General features: G+C 43.9%; 1 protein-coding gene across 2 annotated transcripts in view; it reads left to right on the top strand.

Moving 5' to 3' along the window:
* The first annotated feature begins 4,304 nt into the window (after positions 1 to 4,304).
* The window catches only part of LAMP2 (lysosomal associated membrane protein 2), a 37,087-nt gene continuing 15,704 nt past the window's right edge, over positions 4,305 to 25,687 (top strand). Inside the window, exons 1-5 of one of the 2 annotated variants that reach the window (XM_047764067.1) lie at positions 4,305 to 4,514; positions 15,809 to 15,927; positions 17,830 to 18,043; positions 22,654 to 22,812; positions 24,557 to 24,744. In XM_047764067.1, coding sequence (XP_047620023.1) covers positions 4,451 to 4,514; positions 15,809 to 15,927; positions 17,830 to 18,043; positions 22,654 to 22,812; positions 24,557 to 24,744 — 744 coding nt within the window. In that variant the 5' untranslated portion in view covers positions 4,305 to 4,450. The remainder of the gene's footprint in view (positions 4,515 to 15,808; positions 15,928 to 17,829; positions 18,044 to 22,653; positions 22,813 to 24,556; positions 24,745 to 25,687) is intronic. The other variant, XM_047764066.1, reaches the window with a different exon arrangement.

Below are 25,687 nucleotides of genomic sequence, written 5' to 3'. Positions count from 1 at the left end.
TATGTTAAGGTTGCAACTGTGGTGTGGGTTGGATCCCTGGCCCAGGAACTTCCAGATGTGAGGGTGCTGACAAAAGAAATAAATAAAGTTTGACTTCTAAGAAGTAACTTCCTGCCATCAGTTTATTCTGTCCCTTCTCCAAGTTGGAAGGGGTGTGTGAAGAGGAAGATCATATGCACACAGAGCATGCAGTGACCATCCTAAGGTTGCATGATAATCTGATGGCTGAATGGGTTCCAAAATTCATTTCGGCATCGCAAAGGCTGGACCCTGCTCTGTTCTGGCCACACTGTTGATGCTTAACTTGTGGCAAGTTTCCACTTTTATTTTAGGTTTTTTTTTGTCTTTTTATAGCTGCACCTGTGGTATACGGAAGTTTCCAGGAGAGGGGTCGAGTTAAAGCTTCAGCTGCCAGTCTACACCACAGACACAGCGACACCGGATCCGAACCGCATCTTTGACCTGCACCTGCAGCTTGCGGCAACGTCGAATCCTTAATCCCTGAGCGAAGCCGGGGATGGAACCTACATCCTCATGGATACTAGTCAGTCTCTTAACCCCCTGAGCCATGACAGGAACTCCAAGTTTCCATTTTTCAAGACAGTGACATGTCTACATGATGATTTACTAAAATTCCCTTACGTTCATGATATAGTTCTGGGATGCAGTTCCTATGTTAACCACAGGGTGATGCTGCAGACAGATCTAGGGATTTGTTTGGGAAAGAGGGGTTTAAGAGTGTTTTTATAAATTGTGGTACAGCTACACAATTAAAGGTTATGCAGCTATTTTGAAGAATGAAGTGAAGCTATATGACTTTTAAGGACCATCCTTGAGAAAAGCAAGTCACTAAACAATAAGTAGAGCATGCTTGTATTTATCTATTTAAAAAAGTATGTAGGAGTTCCTGTCGTGGCGCAGCGGAAATGAATCCGACTAGGAACCATGAGGTTTTGGGTTCGATCCCTGGCCTCGCTCAGTGGGTTAAGGATCCGGCGTTGCCATGAGCTGTGGTGTAGGTCACAGACGCGGCTCGGATCTGGTGTTGCTGTGGCTGTGATGTAGGCCAGTGGCTACAGCTCCGATTAGACCCCTAGCCTGGGAACTTCCATATGCTGTGGGTGTGGCCCAAAAAAGACAAAAAATTAAAAAATAAAAAAGTATGTAAATATATATGCAGATGTGGGTACATGCATAATTTTTTCCTGAGAGTTTTAAAAAAGAGATTTTACTAGTTATTACTTTGAGGAGTGGAAGTCCAGGGGAGATGAAAGTGTGTTTCCTTTAGATTTTATACCCTAAAAAATTATTTGTTTTTTGTAGATGATTTGCACTCCTTCATTTAAAACCATTATTACAAAACCAATCCAATTGCTGTAAAAATGGAAATACCAGAGAAGTTAATGAAAGTCCCTTCTCCCCACTTCTTCATCCCATTCGCCAGAGGACAGGTGACCTCGGTTTGGGCCTCTTTATTCATTATGTGGTTTCCAGAAAGGCAGTTTCAGGATCTGGGAAGTTTCCAGAAATGCAGAAATGCCCCACCCCAGACTTGCTCAGACTCCATAGTGGAGCTCAGTACTCTGTTTCGATGGCAGAGAGAGAATGCAAATAATTACAGGATGCGAGGACAAAGATATGTCACCTGCCAATTCAGTAAATAGAGAATGTTGCCCCCATCCACCAAGCCATCAGCCACAGCAGCCACCCCCCACGGTGCGCCCCAGGGGAATACAGGATGAAGAAAAACAGGATTCTGGCCCTAGTTAGTTAAGATGTATATCTCAGAACAATTTCAATGACCCCAGATTCTTGCATCTTCCCATACAGAGAAAAGCACTAAAACCATTGACTTGACTACGTAGTTTTTTCTTTCTTTCTTTTTGCCTTTTCTAGGGCTGCTCCCGAAGCATATGGAGGTTCCCAGGCTAGGGGTCTAATCGGAGCTGTAGCCACTGGCCTACACCAGAGCCAGAGCAACTCGGGATCCTAGCCGAGCCGCGTCTGCGACCTACGGCACAGCTCATGGCAACGCTGGATCCTTAACCCACTGAGCAAGGCCAGGGATTGAACCCTCAACCTCATGGTTCCTAGTATCATTTGTTTCCGCTGCGCCACGATGGGAACGCCTTTTTTTTTTTTTCCCCAGCAAAACCTCTCATATCCTGACTCCTCGTTTGCCTCTTTGGAGAAGTTCCTCAGAGTCACTTGAGAGGCTGTTTGGGTCTTCAGTTCTCATTAAGGTCCTCAAAACATAACTTGCAACTTCTCTCTCTCTCTTTTTTTTTTTTTTTTGGTCTTTTTAGGGCCGCACCTGCTGCACATGGAGGTTCCCAGGCTGGGGGTCGAATCAGGGCTACAGCTGCCGGCCTACGCCACAGCCACAGCAACATCAGATCCTTAACCCACTGAGCAAGGCCAGGGATTGAACCTACATCCTCATGGATACTAGTCCAGTTCCTTACCTCTGAGCCATGAAGTGAACTCCAACCCGCAACTTTTAGGTTGTTCATTTTTCTTTTCACAGATGAAAAAGTAGATGACACTAATACCACAGGGCCACTCATTTATTTAATAAGCATTTACCATTTTTTCCATTCTAAATCTGTATCTCTATGTCCATTTCCTTCCTCTGACCCACACTTTTCATTGTCAATCATTTACCAGCTCTGAGAGGGTCATCATTTCTCCCCCCATTCAGTGGGCTTGCATTTAGGGAGGTGTTTGCTGGTGTAGGCTGGCAGCTGTAGCTCCAATTCGACTCCTAGCCTGGGAACCTCCATATGTCACGGGTGAAGCCCTAAAAAGCAAAAATAAATAAATAAATAAATAAATAAAGTTATGCAGTTTATAGTTGAGGGAGAAGTGATAGATTCCTTTCATTAAGACTTGTGCGGGGGGGGGGGGGGGTGCAATTTCTGGGTGCTCAACCCACTTATGGCTTCTCCAGGACATAGAGCCTACCAAGCCTTATTGATGGTAGGGCAGTCAAATGACCTTGTTTTGCTAAAAGCAGTGCCTAAGACTAGTGTATCTCAGTCCCTCTTGTAGTGCAAGTCACTTGCTCATGACTCAGTTTCACCCACAAAAGAACACATTCACTTTCAGCAGTTAATCATATTAAAGCAAATGACAGTGGGGGTAGATCTCTGGTGCTTAGTATTTGAGCTGGGGCGGGTGTTAGGTTGAGGAGTCACAGGTTCCATTTAAGAACTAGTAAAAACTATAAATTTCCCCAGAAAAATCTACATACATAAATCTTGCACGTGATTTCTGGGGATTTACGAACATCCCCCCCTCCTCCCTCAAGTTCACCCATTGTCACCAGATTAAGATCTCCTGGAGTAGATGATTTTGTAGGTCTCTTTTAGCGTTTCTCAAAATGTAGTCTGGGGACTTTTGGAATCAGAATCCCTTGAGGCCCTTGTTAAAAAACAAAACAAAACAAAAACAGATTCCTAGGACGGCCACAAACCTACTGTTTCAGAATCTCTGGGGACTGAGTTTGAGGATTCTGTATGTTATTAAAAATCCCTGGGTGATTCTATGCAAACTAACATTTGAGAATCAGTGCTTTATCCCAACCTGAGATTTTTATGGTTTTTAAATGCTTTCATTTGTTGAATATTTTAGGTTTCACCTGTTCAACTGTCAACTATACCAAACGGTACATTTAGTATGAACTCTAAGAAGATTTACATGTTTATAGGCAGAGGAAAAACAATCTGAAGAAAGATCAGTGTCTGTGCAGTAGGAATAAGAATGGTTTTTTTTCCCCTTTGTTCTTCTACTTTATTTCTCTTCTTCCTCATTTTCTTTCTTTCTATATTTAAAGAAGACTCTTCCTCTTTCTGAGTTCAGTTTCCCCATCTAAAAGACAGAGTGTTGTAACCAGGTGAACTTCAAGGCCAAGCTCTACTCTGGCGCTCAGTGACTCCATATTACCCTTGTCCTTTTAATGGTATGAACTACATGGACAACAGTGTTTGGAGAATAATCATGTATTTTTTTTTTAGGTATGACATTTCGATGCCTAGCAACCGTCTTTACTCCAGCAAAAGTATTGCCTTCTTCCTCTGGGAGTCGGAACTGAAATAATCTCTACCAACTGCAGCCCCCGAAAGTTCATCCCCTCTCCTTAGCCTTAGAAAAGGCCGTCCGCGCACTTCTCTTAGGAGCGTAAGAATGAGTGTGAACCAAAAAGCCAGGGCGTGGTCGCCCCGCCCACCGGGTGCCGCATCACCACCCCTCTGGCCCCCTTCACTTGCGGAGATTGGCTGAAGGCAAGAAAGAGCCCCGCCCCTGGTCTTATGACCCGCTCTGAAGAGCCGACGAGTCCCCGCTTTTGCAGCGTTGTGGTCGGTGGGCAGCGGCGCTCTTGCCCGGGTTCTGGGAGCCTTTTCCCTGGTGTTGCTGCTCTTGCCGCCGCCGCCGCCTGCTCTGCGGGATCATGGTGTGCTTCCGCCTCTCCCCGGTTCCGGGCTCCGGGCTCCTTATGCTCTGCCTCGTCCTGGGTGAGTTGTCGGGCCCTCCTGCTTAGTCCCTGAGCCTGGGCCGGGGGCGCCTAGTTCAAAGGCCACAGCCTGCAAGACTGGTCCAGGAGGAGCGGTTTGAGAGGCTAGACGACTGACACTGGGCGTTGGCGCTTGGCCCGAGGTGACGAGCAGTGACCTAGAGAAGGCCCGACCGAGGGATGGCGGGGGAGAAGGGCCCGCAAGAGTAAGAAGGGGCAAGTAAGGTGGACGCCGAGGGAGTAGGTAGGGAAGAGGGAGGAGTGGAGCAGATCGGGGTGGAACGAGTAACTTGGGGAAGATAACTAAGGAGTGAGGAGCGGAGGAGGGCGGTACTTGCAGATTCTGGGGGTGGCACATACAATTAGGAGAGCCCTGGTTCTAGAATTGGCGAAGAGTTTTGAAGATGGTGGAAAACTATGGGGCGCGAGAGAAAACTGCAGAGGGAAGAGACTGCCTGCGTGGAGGAGATTGGGGGGAGGGGGAGGGGGAGGGCAGACAGGAGCAGATTCTGAGGATAGTGAGAGGTTGGGTTGGAGCGGGTGGCGGTAGGAATTTGAGGCTGTGGAGCAAGGGTAATTAAAGAGATGAGGGATGATGCTGGATTGGCGTCTGGTACTTGGAGTTTTGAGGTGGAAGGAGTCTAAGGTGGCTGGGGCAAATTCCAGGCGAGAAAACTTGGACCCAATAGTCTGGAGTCTAAAGGGATGAGTAGGAACTTGGGTGGGGAGTGAATGTCTGACTTGGAGGTGCTGAGGTCGTTGGTTTTCTACCAGTTTTGTTACTTCCTCCCAGCTAGACTCTGACAAAGAAGTACCCAGATGTTGAGGTTTTAGGGGTGGTGTGGCTGAGTCTTGTATGTACTGCTTTTTTTGCCTTTAGAAGCTCCCTTTCTTCCCCCTCACACAGCTGGTCTCTTACCACATTTTGAGAGGAGGAGGGTAGGTACCTTCCTAGGGGTTGGGTTGTTATCAGGTCCTAAGACTGGTTGTCTGAATGTTGGCTGACGGTGCTGTGCACACCCCACCCCCGCCGGCCTCAAGCATTGGGTCCCCTGAGGCCTTTTATGCCTGAAAGGTGAACTTTGACCAGAATGTCTCTTCCTGACCTGATAAATCCTGTGCTGATTGCTAACACTGATTCTTGCTGTTTGTGGCCTAATAAAAGGAGGAACAGACCCAGATGGGAGTGGAGATATATTAGGGGCCCGAGAAGGCAGCGAAAGGTACATGTTTTGGAATTTACATTTCAGTAGAATAAAATGAACACCCCGAAAGAATGGTGGATTCTCAACCAGGGGACTTTTGGCAATATCTGGGTACATTTTTGGTTGTCACAGCTGGGGATTGCTTCTGGCATCTATCTAGTGGGAAGAGGCCAGGAGTGCTTCTAAACATCCCGCAATGCACAGGACAGCACTCCTCCCCCAACAAGAGAATTATCCACCTTAAAATGTCAATAGTGCCAAAGATGGAAAATCTGGCTCCAGAGCTTATAGCTTTGGAAGGGGTCTTGATGATCTAATCTAGTGACTCTCAAGGATCTTTTTGGAGGTTGGGAGAGGGAGGCTCTCTGTCAGCTCAAAACTGTTTTCAGAATAATACTGAAACATCCGTCTTTTTCACTCTCGTCCTCTCATTGGTACAGTGGAGTATTCCAGAGGCTATACAATGTGTGATGACATCACCACTCTGATGGCTCTGGTGTGTTTTACTCGCTTCCCGGTTTTAATTTCTAGTACGGCAAATACCAGTAGATGTAACCCACACAAACCAAAGTTCTTTCGAGGTCCTCAGTGGATAGAAAGTAAAGGGGTCCCGATGCCAAAACACTGGGGAGTCCACCTTGGCACACGGTGCTTGCAGGAAACGTCCGTGGCCCTTTTGACCGCCCCCCTCCTCGCCCCCCCAGACCTTGCTGAAACACTCCCCTGTGAAGCACTTACTGAGCTCCAGGCGCCCCTAAGAGAGGATTGTTGACAACGAAAAGCACCTTATCAGTGCCTAGAACACGTCTGACCGAGGCATCTGGTAGTCAGTAGTTCACTGCCAATTGGATCTGCACAAACAACACTGTAATTGTTTAGAGAAAGTGAAAAAAATAATCATTGTCTTGCTGGCTTTCATGTCATTAATTTTTTTAAATGAAAGCTTTTTTTGTTTTGTTTTTACAAAAGCAGTGCTGGCTCATTGCAGAAAATAAACAGGCAAAAAAGAAGCACATGAAAGAACCCATCAGCTCATCTGCTAGTTTGCCATTTATTGATTGGGGACTAACTAGATTCCTTCTCTTGGAAGATTTCCAAGATAGATTCCCTCCTCTTTCAAGTTCAGGATAGGATTTGGAGAAGTAAAAGTTAATAACGTACGCAGGTCAGGTTTTTTCAAAAGTACCAGGATGAAATAGAAAGTACTTTTTCTCTGCAGCTGCTTTTGCTGTCATCTTTTGGTTCAGTGTGGAGCTCAAACTTCCGTATGTGGTTTTTTTTTTTTTCCCTTAAGAATTTAGCAGTTCTTCAGTTCCTTGGTGGGTTTTGCACATTACTTTTATATATCCAAATGAATACCAGGAATAGTGTTTTTTTTGAAAACTCAGTAAGTATTTGTGAAGTACCTGCTATGAATTTCATGCAGTTCCTGAGTACTGCAGAGGGTACTGCAGAGGGCACCGAGGGAGGAAGGGGGATCTGTTCCTGAATTTATGGTGTTATAAGCATTAATGCTCCAGCTGGGCAGGTTTCACTTGGTAATTTTATAACTCTCTCCCAGTTCCATCCCGTAACTTTAAAAATAGCTGCTTTAGAGTAAGCAAAGAAAAAAAATTCGTGGAGACAATGTATTGCTCTATTTCACAGAGATTAAAGTATCTGGTATTTATTTGAATAAATTATACCTGACTAGAAACCTTTCTGAAGAAGAGCTATATAGAGGCTTTATAAGGAGAATAGGGGATGAAAAACTTTTCCTACCATCATTGCTTATGTTCCATTTGTGACATCATAGATTTCAGGATTCTTCTGTGGTTATTGATTCCTGTAAGTAGTCTGACTTCTAGTTTTTTTTTTAGGGTTGAGGCTTTTCTGGGTGGGAAAAACCAGATATAAGTGTCCTGAGTGTGTCCGTCCCTGGTAGGAGTCCCTCCTTGCCACCGTTGTTTGTGGGATGACTGTTGTGTACCAGGCACTGGGTGGAAGGCGTAGGTAGGGCAGCGGAGCAGGTGAGACGAATAAGGTTTCCAGGTTTCCGCCTCTTGGGGAGCTTAGCTTTTAGCGGGGGAAGACAGCCCGATAGCTGCGTGCCGGAATCGGAATTTCAGCTCGTGAAAAGCGCCGAAGAAAATGAAGCAGGTAAAGAGGAAGAAGTTAGAGCCGACCTTAGCAGTGCTCGGTTGGGGGGATGACCTTCCTTTATGTTTTGCGGTCAGAGGCCTTCATTGTTGGGTGACATTTGAGCAGAGACCTGAGTGTTGGAAGGTGGCCAGCCAGGTGACTGACTTGGAGAGGAATAGGAGTAAACCTTGTCTTTCTCAGACTCTGAGGTTATTAGGCTAGCCTGTTTTCCACTCCCCCCCATTAGTCAAGTCTCCCCTGTGGTGTTAGTCTCTGTGAGTGGAGACTGTCTTTTCTGCAGTGTTATTTCCCATTGCCTCCCTAGCACAGGGCCTGGTGCTGCATGGTTAACTCTGTAAATTTTTTTTTTTTTGTCTTGTCTTGGGCCGCTTCCATGGCATATGGAGGTTCCCAGGCTAGGGGTGTAATCGGAGCTGTAGCCGCCGGCCTGGCCTACACCAGAGCCACAGCAACGCAGGATCCGAGCCCCATCTTTGACCTACATCACAGCTCACGGCAACGCCGGATCCTTAACCCACTGAGCGAGGCCAGGGATCGAACCCGCAACCTTATGGTTCCTAGTCGGATTCGTTTCCACTGAGCCACGACGGGAACTCCATTCAGTAAATTTCTGTTGAGGGTCTTCATTCGTGGGTGCTGGAGATAGGTCGGTGAACTAGATAGACCACCTTGGACTCCTTTTTCTTCTGTGAACCTTAAATTAGGTTTTGCAAGAAGTTTTTTTGTGCTTTTGGATTGAGAACCTTAAGATCAGTGTTAAGCAGTATAGATAAGTATAAACCAATGTATTAAAAAGATAATGCCATGTAGTAATGCTAGTATCTTACCTGTACCCCTTCACATACACTTTACACTGTATCGAAGGCTCACATGTGGAGCTAGGGAAAGTCCTAGGGGAGAAGGTTTTTACAAAGAACCAACCTCTCTCCTTTTGGAGGTGACAGAAAAGCGAGAATAATAAGCACTGAGATTTTTCTGTAGCCTTACCACTGATAACTTTGATTTCAAGAGTCTGCTGAAATTATTCTGGCTTTGAGATACTTGAAAGGACAGGCTTATCATTCATCCATTAGTCTTTTCATTACATCTGCTAGAATTTATAGATATTCCAATATTTCCCATGAGTGCAGCTTTCTTCCCCTATATCCTTGGGTGGAATTTGTGGTCAAGGATTACTTCCCAGCATTCCAGCTGACTTCAGCGGTCTTTGGTGCAGGAAGACAGCTCTTCCTCCTGTAGTGACAAAAGCATTCCAATCATAATTTCAGAGTAAAGTGATCAGAGATCCCCTCAGATCTAAAAGCATACTCTATAAGTCCTTGTTGGTACCCTGCTGTGCCTTGCAAAAGGATTCTGGAGGTCTGCCAGACACTATTCAGCAATAAGCACTTTCCATTAGTTGAATGGTGTTGAATCTTATTTCCTTCTCAACTCTCTGACCTTAAAAAATTTATTTTGTAGTCATTATTACTCTCCTTTTTTAAGAGATTTATTAGAAATCAAGACTATCAGCAACTGAAGGGGTAATTATGCTTATTATGTTAGGAGTTGTAAATGAGGAACAATGGTCAATCTGACCTAACAGACCTGTGAGTTGAAAAGAAAGAGTAAATAGATGTGGGATGCCTGTGTCCAGTTTTGTTTTGTTTTGTTTTTTTTAATGGCCACACCCGCGGCTTGTGGAGGTTCCCAGGCTAGGGGTCGAATTGGAGCTGCAGCTGCTGGCCTACACCACAGCCACAGCAACGCCAGTTCCAAGCCTCTCCTGTGACTTACACCACAGCCACATGGATCAGAGCCACATCTGTGATCTACCCCACAGCTTGTGGCAATGCTGGATCCTTCTTAACCCACTGAGTGAGGCCAAGGATGGAACCTGTATCCTGACAGACACTATGTCGGGTTCTTAACCAAATGAGCTACAACGGGAACTGGTTTTTTTTTTTTTTTTTTTTTAAGACCTTCTGCTCAACCTCATCCAGAATTGGTGAGTTTGAGGACAAAAATCCATAACTTCATATGATGAAATTAGACATACCTAATATTTGGGAAGGATCCTTTTAGGTCCTGTGTTTGCTAGAAGGAAAGATTTTTTTTTTTTTTTCGGAAGGAAAACTTTTAACCTGGAATCTCTTAACTTGCTTGGCAAAGTTCTCTTAGCTCTGAAGGACTTCCATATTTTTGAAGAATGTTTTGGAGAAATACACACCACAATTCTTAGCAAGGTTAACTTGTCCAGAGTCTCACAGCCAGTTAACTGGACTGCCTGATTTGAATTCTAACACCAGTGATAGGGTTCTTTAATCACCTCATTATAGTGCCTCTTAGATCACTGTTTTTTCGTGGATTTATATTACCACTAGTATTATGTTCCCATCCCACCCCCATCTTGTTTCCAAATATTTATTTTTCTCTTTTTTTCCTACAAGTGTATATTTTTCAACTCCACTTTGGGTCAAATAGACTTCTAAAAACCTAGCCACTTTTTGCAGTGTGTCTTGCTTAGAGAATAGATTTCGGAGTTCTAAAAGAAACGAGAAATGATCTCTTTGGAAATAAGATTAAGAGGATATTTGAACTTGAGAAAGTTGAATTTGCCTTTTTCTTTTCTTTGGAGAATAAACTCTCAGCTCTATAATTATACACTCTAGGATATATTTAGCTGTGGTTATTTTTTTTTTTTAATGCCACAAAGCCCTTTAAACAAAAATGGTTTGGCTATTCTAAAATGAAACACAGCACTAAGATGGAAATGGCTTACTGAAGATATTTTTACCAAAGTCTAAATGTTTCAACTAGAAATTTACCTTCTGGGAAAAGCGGAATTCCTTGCTTGAAATCCATGGCAAAATTTATTGAGGAGAAAAAACCGACATGGGAGTTGAGGGAGAATCCAGAAGACTGATAGGTTGGGTTCATGATTTGGAAGAGCTAAAAGCTGGGACTTCCTGTAATTAGATTAAACTGTGTTCCAAGTCCTTATTGCATGGTGTCTCACCTTGGTGTAATCAGTCAAGACTTATTGAGAATCTAATATGTATTCAGCACTACTAGGAACGGCAGGAGATGGAGGTAATAGACATGGTCTCTCTCACCTTGACACCCGTGATGGATGACATTCATATAAAAAACACGCTCCTAGGGGCTGTGGCACAGATAAGATCATGCGTCTAAGGGAGCATTTTGGAATTCAAATGAGACCTTATCAAAAGAATCTTGACTCTCTCTATGTATATCATTCATTCACGGACTTTGGTACTTTTTTTATTAGTTCACAAATTACTTGCTGTGGACCATAATTTACGGTGGCATGTCAGCGAAGTGATAGTCGAAAGCTTGTTTTTTGGAGTTCATGACAATGAGGGGTACAGAATTTACAGGTGTAAAACAGCTGAATAATTCAGGATAGTATAAAATATACTGAAATGTGGAGATATGCACTGTTGACTGCTCCCCGAGAGCTTTTATATAGTCAAGGAAATGTTTATGAAGAAAATGGCTGCTGAAAAATGAACAGCATATCTAGGTTCTTAAAAGTAAGCAACAGAAGTAAAATCTGATTGATTTTTAAGCAGGAAAGGATTTTTATTAAAAAGATACACGGACATGGCGTGTGTATACATTTTGACCCTTATAATTACATTCCTAGACATATACCCAATAGGCACACATACATGTGTGTTCACCGAAGTGTTTGTTTGCAATAGAACCAAGCTGGAAACTATCCAAGTGCCCATCAGTAGTAGCGTAGACAAGTAGTGGGGTTGTTCACTCAATGACAGAAAGCTATACTTACAGAGCGAGAAATGACAAATGCCAGTTACACACAACAGCGTGGGTGACTCTCACAGACATAATAGTGAGTGAAAGAAACCAGATACAAAAGAGAGCATAGAGGAGAGTTCCTGCTGTGGCTTAGCGGGCTAAGGATCTGGCGTGGCCGCAGCTGTGGTGGAGGTCGCAGCTGTGGCTTGGATGAGATCCCTGGCCAAGGAACTCCATATGCCGTGGGTGCGGCCAAAAAAAAATAGAAAAAGCATAGTGAATGATTTCATTTATATCAAGTTGAAAAAACAGGCAAAACTAATCCATACTGTTAAAAGTCAGGATGGTGGCTGCCCCAGGAGGAAACTGGTAATTGGAAGGGGGAACAAGGGAATTTGGGGGAATATTCTGTTTCCTAACACAAGTGGGTTCAGTTTGTGAAAATTCTTTAAGCAGTATACTTTGTGCACGTTAAATCCCTTCCATATGTATGCTGTGTCCTTTTTTTTTTTTTTTTTTTGGTTTTTATGGCTGCACCCCTGGCATATGGGGGTTCCCAGGCCTAGGGGTTGAATCAGAGCTACAGCTGCCAGCCACAGCAACTCGGGATCCGAGCCACATTGGCGACCTACACCACAGCTCACAGCAAAGCTGGATCCTTAACCCACTGAGCAAGGCCCGGGATCAAACCCGAAACCTCATGTTTCCTAGTCGGATTCGTTGCCGCTGTGCCACGATGGGAACTCCCGCTGTGTACTTTTGTGTATATATGTTACACATCCATAAAATTTTACTTCATAAAAAAATGTACATTAGGTAATTAAGAAGTACTAGACTTCTTGACTGTATATCCCAGAGCCTAGTTCAATACCTAATTCAATACTTGGGATGATGCCTCTGAATTGCACTGCCACTGCCAAGCGTTAGACTGCAGCTTGCTCCTCTGGCTGCTGCCACTAGCTCTGCTGGCCTTGTTGCCTGGGAGCCTGATCCTGCTGTAGCTACTTCCACCTGAGAGTAACAAGTTCCATTCCTAGCTCCATTTTGCTGCCCTCCTATTCAAAATCTGGAGTGGATGCTGTCGTTAGATGGAGCCTAGCGCAAGTGCCTGTTCTTGCTGCAAGGGAGGCTGGGAAAGCAAGCAGCCAACATTTTCAGCTCTTATAGTGGGTGGGGATATCTGCCAGAAATTGTTTAAAAAAAAAAAAAAGGAGTTCCCATCATGGCTCAGTGGTTAATGAACCCGACTAGTATCCATGAGGATGTGGGTTTAATCCCTGGCCTCACTTAGTGGGTTAAGGATCTGGCGTTGCCATGAGCTGTGATGTAGGTTGAAGATGCGGCTGGGATCTGGTGTTGCTGTTGTTGTGGTGTAGGCCGGCAGCTACAGCTCTGATTCAACCGCTAGCCTGGGAACCTCCATGTGCCTCGGGTGCAGCCCTAAAAAGACAAAAAAAAAAAAAAAAAGGCAGGGCGAGGGGTGTTTTAGATTTGGTGCAGCCAAAAAAGAGTGAATCCCTCCTGAGGTGGTAAACCAGTCGATTTATAATGTTAGGAACAGTACAAGTCTGGCGTAGAGGTTGTCTAAGGCATGGCATGGCGAGTGGGTTCAGTAGAACAAGTTTAACTGGATTAAAGGGTGTGTTCTGGGAATGTGGCTGAGAGAAGTTGAAGGAATAGGGTGGGACAAGATTAAGGATGACTTTGAACCACCCGCAGAGGATTGAAATTTCATATGGGAAATGTGGAGCCGGGTGCGAGGTTGTCAAGTGTCCTGAGAGAAGAAGAGGTAGTTAAGGACTGTTGATCTGGACAGCACTTGTAGGGGCAGCTAGGAGGCATCTGTAAATTGGTGTGGAGGTGAATTGGAAATAGAAATAAAAGGCAAAGATTGGATTTCAGAGGGAATTTGAAGGAAAAAAAATCAATAGATGTTCACACGAAGAGCATGACGTAGAAGCTAATTCCCAAAAGCTTTTGAACCTGAGTGGCTGTGCCAGGTGCTGCCTCTCCTTTCTCCTAAAAGCCAGTGAGGCTGAGACGGGGATCCGTTTAGAGGACGTGGAGAATGGATTTTTGTTTTGAAATTGTTGAGTTTGAGGTGCTGGGCGCTGAGTCGAAGTGGCCCCTGCGCAGATGGAGTTGGAGCCCTGGGTGGCTGAGGAAGCTCTGTGTGGAAGTGTAGCTCTCACAGGGAGAAGGGCTGGAAAGGCACAAGCACCCAATGTGCTGGACCCTCAGGCCACTTCTCATTTTTTGAGCTTGGCTGGTGGGCTCTTTTGGCGTTAGTGTGGTGAGTGGTAAATGTGAACCCCAGCCTGTGCCTTCTGTGCCTTCACAGAGCTTGCTCCTCCCAGCCCAGCACATGTTGACACTGTCACTGCTTTACACTGTCCTCTTCCTGTTGCTCTAACATGTTTGGGAAGGAAATGATTATTCCATGTCAGGCTTTTCTTGGTTCTTTCTAATAGTTTTATTTTGTTTGGTTTTGTTTTTTGCTTTTTAGGGCCATGCTTATGGCATATGGAGGTTCCCAGGCTAGGGGTCGAATTTATTCCTATTAGAATAGTTTTGAATACTTTTTGAATACAAAGAGAGTATATTAAGACTAGGGACTTTATTACCTTTTTTTTTTTTTTTTTTGCTTTTTAGGGCCGCATGCGAGGCATGTGGAGGTTCCCAGGCTAGGGGTCCAATCAGAGCTGTGTCTGTGACCTACGCCACAGCCACGCCGGATCCTTAACCCACTGAGCGGCCAGGGATGGAACCCGCAACCTCATGGTTCCTAGTTGGATTCGATTCTGCTGTGCCACGACGGGAACTCCTCCTGTGGAGCCACAGGGGGAACTCAGTTACTGTTGAGCCACAGCGGGAACTCCTCCTTTTTTTTAACTTTAATTTTTATTTTGTATTGGAGTATAATTGGTTGACAGTGTTGTTTAGTTTCAGGTGTATAGCAAAGTGACTCAGTAAAACTAGGGACTTTAAACAAGACCGAGAAAAGCACTTGGGGAAGAATGGCTGGAAAACTTCTTCAGGCCTCACAAGGTCTTTTGGCGTCTCAGTTGATGCATTTAGGCGCTGTCTGTAACCACCAGCTTTAGCATATCAGATGCAGGCTTGGCCTCTGGCTCCAGAGCGTGACTGGAGCTTTTGTGTATGACTTGAAAGCTGTTGCTGAGGCACGCCTTCTTGGTACTCCTCTTAGGACTTGATCCTCCCTAGTCTGTAGCGTGTCCCTGCTTGCAGGTGACGCCAGAGTGCTCAGGTATCCTTTGAGGCTATGCAGCTACCTTAACAGGAAATGGATCACCTTTGGGTATTGCGAGAGACAGAGAGGAAAATCCTTAGATGGTTGCCCATCATTTATGCTGTTGCTGTGTTTGTTTGCTGGCGTTGTCGTGTTTGGAGTCCTTAGGCTCTTCAGTGTGACAGGTGATGTCCCCCTGTTTAACCTAGGGTAGAAGATCAGAGTTGGGTTGGCTGAAGAGTCTCAAGGCTTTTCTGTTCCTGAAATGTTCCTCTGCTGAAAAAGAGGTAGCAGGTTGAGAAGGTGGAAGAGGCTTTGAGTTCATATCAAAAGACTAATGAGCCTTTCTAATCAATGGGATTTTAAAACAAAGGAGCATGAATGTTGCATTTATAAAAACCTTTTGCTTATGGATCGAGCAGCCTTTGCAATACTGTCCCTTTGGTCATATGGTACAAGTGCTTAGACCTATTACATCTTCACATGAGAGTAAAAGAGTTTTGCCAAGACTTCTGAGTGTCCTAGGTCGTGTAGCTTGTGACAGTATTTAAAGCTGTAAGACTTTCCATGCTTCCCCTTAACCTCATTTATCTTAAAAAACAAAAGTCCTAACAGGTAAACTGGAATTGCCTAAAACAAAACTAGCAAGGCACAGAGTATGTAGAAACAATTATTAGGAGGTAAAAGGCAAATGTCGCCAGTCTGTGCCATTACCTAAGCGTCCTAGGTTGAGTAACCCTTTGGGGAAGTCATTGTGGTAACTTGATCAACAAGATTTTAATGAAAAGATACAAACAATCAAGATACCACATATTTTAAAAGTGTTTTGTTTCATTTTAGAGCTGGTTGAACTTTGGTGGATAGAGCCTGTTTTTATTTAATATATCTTTTTATAGTCCAATTTAAAAATCTTACTCTTTTTAATACATCTAGGAGCTGTCTCGTCTTATGCATTGGAACTTAATTTGACAAATTCAGAAAAAGCCACTTGCCTTTATGCAAAGTGGCAGATGAATTTCACAATACGCTATGAGACTACAAACAACAGTCATGTAAGTATTTTTATTTTCATTTGAGCTTTATAGTAGGATTTTTTTTTTTTTTTTTTAGGGGCTGCACCTGTGGCATAGGGTGTGGGTCCCAGTTCCCAGGCTGGGGGTCAGATCAGAGCTGTAGCTGCCAGCCTGCGCCATAGCCACAACAGTATGGGATCCAAGCCGAGTCTTTGACCTACACTGCAGCTCGTGTCAACGCTGGATCCCTGACCCACTGAGCGAAGCCAGGGATCAGACCGCATCCTCATGGATACTAGATGGGTTCTTAACCTGCTGAACCACATCGGGAACTCCCATATAGTAGGGATTTATTTCTACTTTTTTTCATCCTTTGCGTTCATTTCATACAAGAAAGATTTCATATGTTAACTGACTTAACACATACATTCTGTTGAGCTATTTATTTATTTATTTATTTATTATTTTTTTTTTTGTCTTTTTGCCATTGCTTGGGCCGCTCTTGCGGCATATGAGGTTCCCAGGCTAGGGGTCGAATTGGAGCTGTAGCTGCCAGCCTACGCCAGAGCCACAGCAACACGGGATCCAAGCCGCATCTGCAACCTACAGCACAGCTCACGGCAACACTAGATCCTTAACCCACTGAGCAAGGGCAGGGACTGAACCCGCAACCTCATGGTTCCTAGTCGGATTCATTAACCACTGCGCCACGATGGGAACTCCTGAGCTATTTTTTTTAATGGTTGCTCCCATGGCATATGGAAGTTCCTGGGCCAGTGATTGAACCAGAGCTGCAGCTGTGGCAACGCTGGATCCTTTAACTCGCTGCACAGGCCAGGCCGGGGATTGAGCCTCTGTAGTTGGATTCTTAACCCACTGTGCTATGGTGGGAACTCCCTGTGGAGCTATTTTAAGATGTACACTTGAAGGTATTCTGTTTAGTGTTGGAATGGATATTTTAATTCATCAGTTCTTCAGAGTTTTTGGATTTTTTTTTTTTTGTCTTTTTAGGGCCGCACCTGTGGCACATGGAAGTTGCCAGGCTAGGGGTCAGGTTGGAGCTGTAGCCGCCAGCCTATACCACAGTCACAGCTACACCAGATCCAAGCCACATCTGCGACCTACACCACAGCTCACAGCAACGCCAGATTCTTAACCCACTGAGCAAGGCCAGGGATTGAACCTGGGTCCTCATGGATGCTAGTCAGATTCGTTTCTGCTGAGCCACGATGGGAACTCTGGTTCTTCAGTTTTTCTCAGAGTTGGTCAAGGGCAGATTGTTTGATGACTATATGGTGTTTCAGGTCTAACTACTTATGTAGTGTTTTTAACATCACCAACATCAAAGCTTGCTGTTTCTTTAATAACTTGCTATTAAAATCTCCTTTGAGGGGGTATCCTCTCAATCATTTTTGCCGAATTATTTCTTTTGATTAAGGTCTTGATGGAGTTCCCGTTGTGGCTCAGTGGTTAACTAATCCAACTAGGAACCATGAGGTTGCGGGTTCGATCCCTGGCCTCGCTCAGTGCGTTAAGGATCCAGCGTTGCTGTGAGCTGTGATGTAGGTTAAAGACGCGGCTCGGATCCCTCGTTGCTGTGGCGTAGGCCAGCAGCTTCAGCTCTGATTCGACCCCTAGCCTGGGAACCTTCATATGCTGCGAGTACGACCCCTAGAAAATTAAAAAAGAAAGAAAAAAAAAAGATGATCTTGCCTGATTATAACCTGATTAAAAAAAATCAACTTAATGGAAGTTTAGGCCGTTTTCCTTTTCCTTTTAGATATACATGTTTGTCCAGAGTGACTGGTGTGTAGCTGGAGTCTGACAGGACAAGTTGGCCGTGGGGGGGGTGCGAAGGCATCTGAAGTGGCATCCCCTGCAGAAATGCCTGTGCTCATTGCTGCCTGTTTGTGTTTTACCCCCAATTCCTTTTTCTTTTAGAAAACTGTACCCATTTCAGACTTTGGTGCTGCAACGTACAATGGAAGCTTTTGTGGGGATGACCATAAAGATCCCCAAATTGTGATGCAGTTTGGATCGGGTTTTTCCTGGATTGTGAATTTTGCAAAGGAATCGTCTAATTATTTAATCGACAGCATCTCATTTTCCTACAACACTAGTGATAACACAACATTTCCTGATGCTAAAAAAAAAGGTAACCCGAAGAATTGGCTTGTGTTGTGTTCTCTCGCTTTTTATTAACAATAAAAAATGTAAATCATTAAGAAAATTCATCCTTATGCACTCTAAGGGAAATGTCTTCCTAACTAGAAGGGAAATGGCATGGTTTTGTATCCCCTTGCCCAGCATAGTGTTCAACACAGGGCATTTGCTGTCATCACTTGGTGCGCAGTAACTCTGTACCAGGTAGTACCCGGAGTGTGTTGCCAGCAGCATCTCACTTAATCCTTAACCCTGGGAAGTAGATGTTATCAGAAGTTTATTGGTAAAGGGAATAGGCTTGATGAGATTAGATGTCTTTCTCAGAGGTCACACATGCTGGTAAGTGGGTGAGCTACTGGTGTTTGAGCCAAAGTTTGTTGAGCTTAGAGTCCATGCATTTAACTATTATTTTTTTATTTCATTCAGTAGAGAGCACCCAAGTGTTGAAGGAATGAGAAAATCCTTACCTATAACTATTTTATTCATTTATTTTTTGTCTTTTTTTTTTTTTTTTTTTTTAGGGCTGCACCTGCGGCATATGGAGGTTCCCAGGCTAGGGGTCTAATTGGGAGCTGTAACCTCAGGCCTACACCACAGCCACAGCAATGCGGGATCTGAGCCATGTCCGGCTCGCAGCAACGCCGGATCCTTAACCCACTGAGCAAGGCCAGGGATCAAACCCACAACCTCATGGTTACTCGTTGGGTTCGTTAACCACTGAACCACAATGGGAACTCCAATAACTGTTGTATTTTAATTTTTCAATTATTTATTTATCTTATGGCCACACCTGCAGCATATGGAAGTCTTTGGGCTAGGGATTGAATCTGAGCCACAGCCTTTAACACCAGATCCTTTAACCCACTGCACTACAGCGGGAACTCCTAATGACTGTTTTAAATATGGACAAGTTTAGTAACCCTAAGACCAGCAGAAATGCTTCATCTCTAAATCTTTTTACAACATTTAGATGGGATTTTGACTGACAAGTAAAAAAAAGCAAGTTTAAAAAAAAGGTAAAATTAAGTCAACACTTGCTGCTATTCTGACACAATTTTAGGTCAAAATGAACTTGGGAAAAGCATTGGCAATCAGGCCATTCCTGTAACTACTAGAACCGAAAAGTGTATTAAAATGTTTTGAAGGCCTGAATTAATGGAGATTTCGGTCTTGTTAGGAATATAATTCCCTGCACCCCACTCCATCAAGATTGGGTTGTTAACTTTGGGGTTGTAGTAGTTTAGCATTTCTCACAGATAATATCTCATTCTGACCCAGAAGCACAGGCAGACGGGCTTTTGTTGCCTGGACTTGGGATGAGTGACTCATTTGCATTTATGGGATATCAAAAGATCATATTAAAGACCCACGAGTGAATGAGCTCATGTAAAACTTGGGAGGTATAATTAACTGAGACTTGGAAAGGAAATCCTAGTTTTCTTTTTACTGATCTCTTAGTTTGAAAGGATAACTAAGGCAACGTTGTTATTGGATATCTTGAGTATTTAGCTTTCTGCCCTACATTGTCTTTCAGAACTAGTATTAAGGTCTGTCCCTACTAACTTTCTTTTTTTCTTTTTTTTTTTTTTTGGTCTTTTTAGGATCACACCGGCAGCATACGGAGGTTCACAGGCTAGGGATCGAATCAGAGCTACAGCTGCCAGCCTGCGCCACAGCCACGGCAACGCCAGGTCCAAGCCGAGTCTGCAACCTACAACCACAGCTCACAGGAACGCCGGATCCTTAACCCACTGAGCAAGGCCAGGGATGGAACCCAAGTCCTCATGGATACTAGTCAGATTCGTTTCTGCTGAGCCAGGACGGGAACTCCCCTACTAACTTTCAGGGAGCTTAAGAACTAGTTGGAGAGACGAAGCAAAGTTGTTTCCCACAAATTATATGGAAAACATTGGAAAGCAGTGCGATCCGTGTGAATTTGCTGTTTGTGTTTGGGGGCTGGCAGGTTCATAAATCTTTCCTGACAATGTGAGGAGGGCTCTAGATCCTCCCTCGCAGGGTACAGAGTCAACTTTGCATTTGGTTTAAAGTCCCTGAGCCCATCTGTGGAGGCCTGGGGATAAGTGGTCCTAATGAGGAGCAGAGGTCAGCATGCTTTGGAGGAATGAGAAAGCTTGTTGTGGAGAAGGAGGACTCGATCCACATCTCGGCCTGATGATAGAATTTGAGTAAGCAGAGAGTTCTGAGCAGGATATTTACAGCAGGGGGAAGCATAGTATGTGGAGCAGTAATTGGAGAGCTGCCTGCCTAAAGTAGAGGCTGTGTGCGTAGTAGGAGGAAAATCAAGCTGGCGAGGTGCAGCGGGTCTGAATTACAGGGGGCCTTAGACGCCAAGGAAAGGCATTTAGCTTGAGGGGGTAGGCACTGAGGAACAATTTTAAGTTTTTAAGCAGGAGAATGATGTAACGAAAGCAGAGACAGTTTATAAAGAGTGTTTTGCAGAATTAATTGGAAGTGAGGAGACTACAGGCAGAGATGCCAGCTTAAGAGGCTTGTTATAGGAATCAGGGGGTGATGTAATGAGCACTGGACCAAGGGGGGTGGCGGTAAAAACATATGGGGTTCAATTCGATAGATTTGATGGAAAAACCGTGGACTCTAAAATGTTAACACCTATCTCGGCCCCTTTTACTTAAAAGAAGGGAAGAGGCAATTTTTTTTTACTGGCTTCTGTGTAATATTGAAAACTGTTTAAGATTTTAAATGGCTTCCTTGTATGGACTGTTGATGCTGGGTTGTTTTGGTTTTTTGCCGCACCCGAGGCATGTAGAAGTCCTAGGCCAGGGATTAAACCGGTTCCATAGCAGCTACCCAAACCTGTGCAGTGACAATGCCAGATCCTTAAACCTGCTGCACCACAAGAGAACTTGTGATGATGGTTTTTGAAATAATTTAGTGCTGTAGTTTTAGGCATCTGATAATTAAAGTGACTTTGAAGCTGCCATTTCCTTTTTAAAAAATTTTTCATGGTTAAAATAGAGAAAAGTATTGGCGTTCCCTTGAAGCGCAGCAGGTTGAGGATCTGGTGTTGTCACTGCAGGAGCTTGGGTTATTGCTGTGTTGCAGGTTCAGTCCCTGGCCTGGGAACTTCCACATGCCGAGTGTGTGGGGCAAAAAACAAATACAGGAAAGTATAGAGAATAATATAATAGACCTCACATATACCCTTTACCCAGGACTATTAAGTGTCATTTTCCCCATATTTGCCTTATCTTTTAATTTAAAGAAATAAAACCTCACGTGTACACTTGAGGATTCCTCTGAACCCACTCCCCAGAGCCATTTTCCTCCCTGCCTCCAGAGAGGCAACCACTCTTGGTAATTTTGGGTGTAGCCTTCCTATCTGTGTCTTTATATTAGACTAATATTTATATATATGTCATTATATTTCATAAACAATACATCATTTTAAAAAAATGACAGTTTTATAGTGTAACTCCAGTATATTTATATCTCATTTTTGCACCTTTTTTTTTTTTTCTTTTTTTAGGGCCGCTCCCGCGGCATATGGAAGTTCCCAGGCTGTGGGTCGAATAGGATCTGTAGCTACCGGCCTACACACCACAGCTACAGCCACAGCCACGTGGGATCTGAGCCGTGTCTGTGACCTACACTGCAGCTCTTGCTAACACCAGCTCCTTAACCCAAGGAACAAGGCCAGGGATGGAACCTGAGTCCTCATGGATCTTAGGTTGGTTAACCGCTGAGCCACATTGGGAACTCCTGCACTTGTTTTTGAGGTCTGTCTATAAATAGTCAGTTCGCACATCTATGCACTTATGTTAATGGTGAGGAACAGCTTTGGAGAAAAATGTTCTGGTTCATTGGTTAAAATTCTTTTTTTTTCTTTGGCCGTTAGGGGGTGCCAAGGCAGCATAAGTTTCCTGCATTGCTTAGATGATGGAGAGGCACAGAAGGCAGCCTGTGTTAAGGACCTTGAATACCTTCTTCCTTGTTGCTTTTCCAAAGAAGCTAAGCCATTTGGGTGGACATGTGTGGTCCTAGTCTTTTGCAGTTTCACTCTAGGCATTATAACAACTCTGCAGAATGGCAGTAACTTACTGCTTTCACAATCTGAAGCTTTCCTGAAATAGAAGTCTTTAAATTCTAACCAGGAAGAAGTTCCAAAAACTCATTTTAATTGCTTTAACTTAACTTTGGGATAGTAGCACAAAAATAAGTATTCGCTATAAAATCCCGGATTATTCCATCTCTCTTCATTGTTTTGTCACTAAGTCCTATTGCTTCTATGATAGTTATGTATCTTTGATTTGGCCTCTTTGCTGTCTTCCTTAAAATGAATGATATGTGTGTTATTTACAGCTTTAAATTTGTTAACAAAGTCCAACCTGTCCTTAGATGGTAGATGATGCTTCAAAGCGCGAACACCTGCAACTTTCCTTGCTAATCCCTGTCACATCTTTCCTCATATGCTCTGTGTTTCAGCCCCAGTGAATTTGTCAGTCCTTTTGTCACTTCAGGGATGGTGTGGGGCACACAGACAGAAGAGATAAAAGTATAATGTATCTTTATATGGTCACGCCTGCCTTCTTGGAAACAGCTGTTGTTAATCTTGTTTTATAGGAGTTTTAACTGTGAATGACTCTGTGGGATTCCAAGTTCCATTGAATGACATCTTTAGATGCAATAGTTTATCAGCTTTAGAAAAGGATAATGTTGTCCAGCATTATTGGGATGTTCATGTACAAGCTTTTGTTCAAAACGGCACAGTGAGCACAAAAGGTGAGTACTTAAGTATATATTTCTATACTTGGATCCTAATTTAAGATTAGAGTATATATACCAGGTAGCTTTAGTTGAAGTCTTTATCGGAAAGTATTTATATGTTAAGACTCACAGCTTATAGTGGACTGTAAAGTTTTTATAAATGGCAGCAATTCTTGCTTTTTTTTGGGGGGGGGGGCTGCACCCTTGGCATATGGAGGTTCCCAGACTAGGGTGTCAAATCGGGGCTGCAGCTGCCAACCTACACCACAGCCACAGCAATGCCAGACCTGAGCCACGTCTGTGACCTACACTACAGCTCATGGCAACGCCAGATCCTTAACCCACTGAGCGAGGCCAGGGATCGAACCTGCGTCCTCATGGATGCTAGTCAGATTCGTTAACTGCTGAGCCATGATGGGAACTCTAAATGATAACAATTCTTATTCTTGTGGAACTTGGCAGTTTTAAAGTTTCTGCTGTAAGTGTCGTGGAATGGTCTTTTAAAATGCTCTACCTGTAGTGTTTTTTGCTGATAAAACCTAGTCTTTGAACAAATCCTCAAATAGCATTTGATCCTCAGCCCTTTGGCTTTTGAAGATCCAAAACAAAGACTGAAAAATTGGATTTCTGGGTTCTAATTTTTTTGTTGTTGTTTTTTTGTCTTTTGAAGGCCACACCTTCGGCATATAGAGATTCCCAGGCTAGGGGTCTAATTGGAGCTGTTGCTGCCGGCCTACGCCAGAGCCACAGCAACGCCAGATCTGAGCCGCATCTGTGACCTACACCACAGCTCACAGCAACGCTGGATCCTTAACACACTGAGCGAGGCCAGAGATCGAACTCGCAACCTCATGGTTCCTAGTTGGATTCATCTCCACTGAGCCATGACGGGATTTCTGGGTTCTAATCTTGATTTTCATAAATTGATTTTGTAACTTTATTATGACTTTTTTGGAAATACAGTAATTTCTCATTCACCAGTTCTGGAAAACTACCAATACTTCCTAAGAAGAGGTTGAAATGCCTATGATTTATTGTAGGGATAATACAAATTAAAAGTTCATTTGTATTTAAGTCCTTCAATGACTTTAAAACTTTTTTCAGTTATAGGATTTTTTTTTTTTTTTTTGGCCACATGTACAGCATGCAGAAGTTCCCTGGCCAGGATTGAACTTGAGCCATAGCAGTGACAGTGCCAGGTCTTTAACCCACTGAGCCACCAGGAAACTCCCACTATTCTTCCTTATAGTGATTGTATGTGGGGAAGAAGAGGTCAGGCCTAGGTAGGGGTGAACTATTCTAAAACTTTTTTTTTCCCTTTTCTTTTTGGCCTCCCTGAAGCACATGGAGTTCCTAGGCCAGGGATCAGACCCAAGCCACAGCTGCCTATACCACAGCTGTGGCAATACCAGATCCTTTAACCTGCTGTGCCGGGCCAGGGGAATCAAACCTGTGTCCTGATGCTGCAGACACAGAGGGAACTCCTATTTTCCAACTTAAATCTCTGATTTTTACATCAGAGACAGGTTAAGTTTTTAGGATCTGAAAAGATGAGTATGTGGCCACCTGTGAGTAGATAAAGTCTATGTGTGTATCTGGAGCCTGTCTGCCGTGTCATAACTCTTAACACTGTCTTCATATGAAGTAACAGTTTGAGAACCTCTGCTTCATTTAGTTTAAAATAATACTATCAAGATATTTCCTACCCTGAATAGAACCTTTTTGGACTTTTGTTTTAAAAATCTGACTTTTGTTTTAGAGTTTTTGTGTGATAAAGATAAGACTTTAACTACAACGGTGCCCGTCATTCCCACCTCTGTGCCATCTCCTACTACAACACCCACTCCAAAGGAAAAACCGGAGACTGGATCCTATTCAGTTACAAGTAGCAATGGTACATGTCTTCTGGCAAACATGGGGCTGCAACTGAACATTACTCAAGATAAGGTATAGTTGCCTGTTTTAATTTTATTTATTTATTTATTTACTGTCTTTTTAGGGCCGCACCTGCGGCATATGGAGGTTCCCAGGCTAGGGGTCAAACAGGAGCTGTAGCCGCCGGCCTACACCACAGCCACAGCAATGAGGGATCCAAGCCGCGTCTGTGACCTACACCACAGCACATGGCAACACCAGATCCTTAACCCACTGAGCGAGGCCATCGATCGAACCCACATTCTCATGGATATTCTTCAGGTTCTTAACCCACTGAGCCACAGCAGGAATTCCTAGTTGCCTATTTTTATCAATACATTCTTTCTGTATCTCCTTTCAGATGTAATGGGTCTAACCTTCAGCCTAAGAGTAGTGTTATTAGGATGATGCAGTTTTTTTTTTTTTTTTTTGGTCTTTTTGTCTTTTTGCCATTTCTTGGGCCGCTCTTGCAGCATGTGGAGGTTCCCAGGCTAGGGGTCGAATCGGAGCTGTAGCTGCCAGCCTACGCCAGAGCCACAGCAACGCGGGATCCAAGCCATGTCTGTAAACTACACCACAGCTCACGGCAACACCGGATCCTTAACCCACTGAGCAAGGCCAGGGATCCAACCTGCAACCTCATGGTTCCTAGTCGGATTCGTTAACCACTGCGCCATGACGGGAACTCCAGGATGATGCAGTTTTGAATAGAGATTAGATGTTGACTTTGTACCTGTGTCCTCATGGATGCTAGTCAGATTCTTTTCCGCTGAGCCATGACGGGAACTCCTTGGCCATCAATTTAAAGGACTCTTTGGAGTTTAGATTATGTTTGCCATCAGTAGGTCAGAGTGCGAACAGTTGTTCTTCAGTTAGTGTAAGATATAACTCTTTCACACTTTTGTCTGAACCACACTGTAGGTGTGGAACAGTGCAGCTGTTTCTCCAGCTATTTGATGACTGGTGTAGGCAGACA

This window comes from Phacochoerus africanus, chromosome X, assembly GCF_016906955.1.
Source record: "Phacochoerus africanus isolate WHEZ1 chromosome X, ROS_Pafr_v1, whole genome shotgun sequence".
Lineage (NCBI taxonomy): Eukaryota > Metazoa > Chordata > Mammalia > Artiodactyla > Suidae > Phacochoerus > Phacochoerus africanus.
This window is presented reverse-complemented; position numbering and strand designations above follow the sequence as displayed.